We start from the raw sequence: 783 nt of genomic DNA, 5'->3' as shown, positions 1-783 counted from the left end.
TATATTAAACATTATGCTCTGGAAATGTTTTTCGCTTCCAATATTAACTACAATCTGTCAAAATCTCCTATGGAAAGTTAAAATTAGCACCCAAATTTACCAACAGTGGGGCAAATATCTTACCTTTACGATAAACACACTATACACTAAGAAAGACAAGGTAAAGATAAGATAGAAGAAAAACCCTGTTGCAAAGTTTGTAGAACATACTTTATGTTCAGTCTTTATTTCTATGGTTATCTAATTTCCTTACCTGTCCAATGACCGGAACTGTAAGTATGAAAGTATCAGTGTAGTTTCGTTGAAACGGATCAGCATGATTAAGAGATTGGTCTAGTTGTAAAGGGCCTGTGTCTCCACAACTACCATAAATTATCAGAGTAACTTTGGCGTCTGTACCTGCGTCAACTACATCTACTGTTTTTACTTCTACTTGATATTGATACAAGATATCTGAAAAATCAGATATTACATCCTATCTTATAGAATGGCCCACTTTTTCTTGTTTTGTGAAAGTAGCAATCTTCTATGATCATATAAACAGAATCTATATTCACTTGTTTATATCCTTTATATATTACATCACGACTCTGCTTTGATCTCTGGCATTTGCATAAAATATCAATTCCCTCTCAATAATTATAATATACAACTTTTATTAATCTATATTACTTTTAACATAAACCTACACTAAACATATAATATCAATTCCCTCTCAATAATTATAATATACAACTTTTATTAATTTATATTACCTTTAACATAAACCTACATCAACAATAT

The 783-nt window shown here is 30.3% G+C and overlaps 1 protein-coding gene across 1 annotated transcript in view; it reads right to left on the bottom strand.

Annotated features, from left to right (window-relative positions):
* Positions 1 to 217: 217 nt before the first annotated feature.
* LOTGIDRAFT_145236 (hypothetical protein) overlaps positions 218 to 783 on the bottom strand; it is a gene marked incomplete at both ends in the record, with an annotated part of 26,013 nt that continues 25,447 nt past the window's right edge. The window contains one exon of the mRNA XM_009057000.1: positions 218 to 453. Within this exon, the coding sequence (XP_009055248.1) occupies positions 218 to 453 (236 nt within the window). The remainder of the gene's footprint in view (positions 454 to 783) is intronic.

The sequence above is a fragment of the Lottia gigantea genome, assembly GCF_000327385.1.
Source record: "Lottia gigantea unplaced genomic scaffold LOTGIsca_298, whole genome shotgun sequence".
Lineage (NCBI taxonomy): Eukaryota > Metazoa > Mollusca > Gastropoda > Lottiidae > Lottia > Lottia gigantea.
The sequence above is the reverse complement of the archived record's forward strand: the minus strand, read 5'-3'. Positions and strand labels throughout refer to the sequence as shown.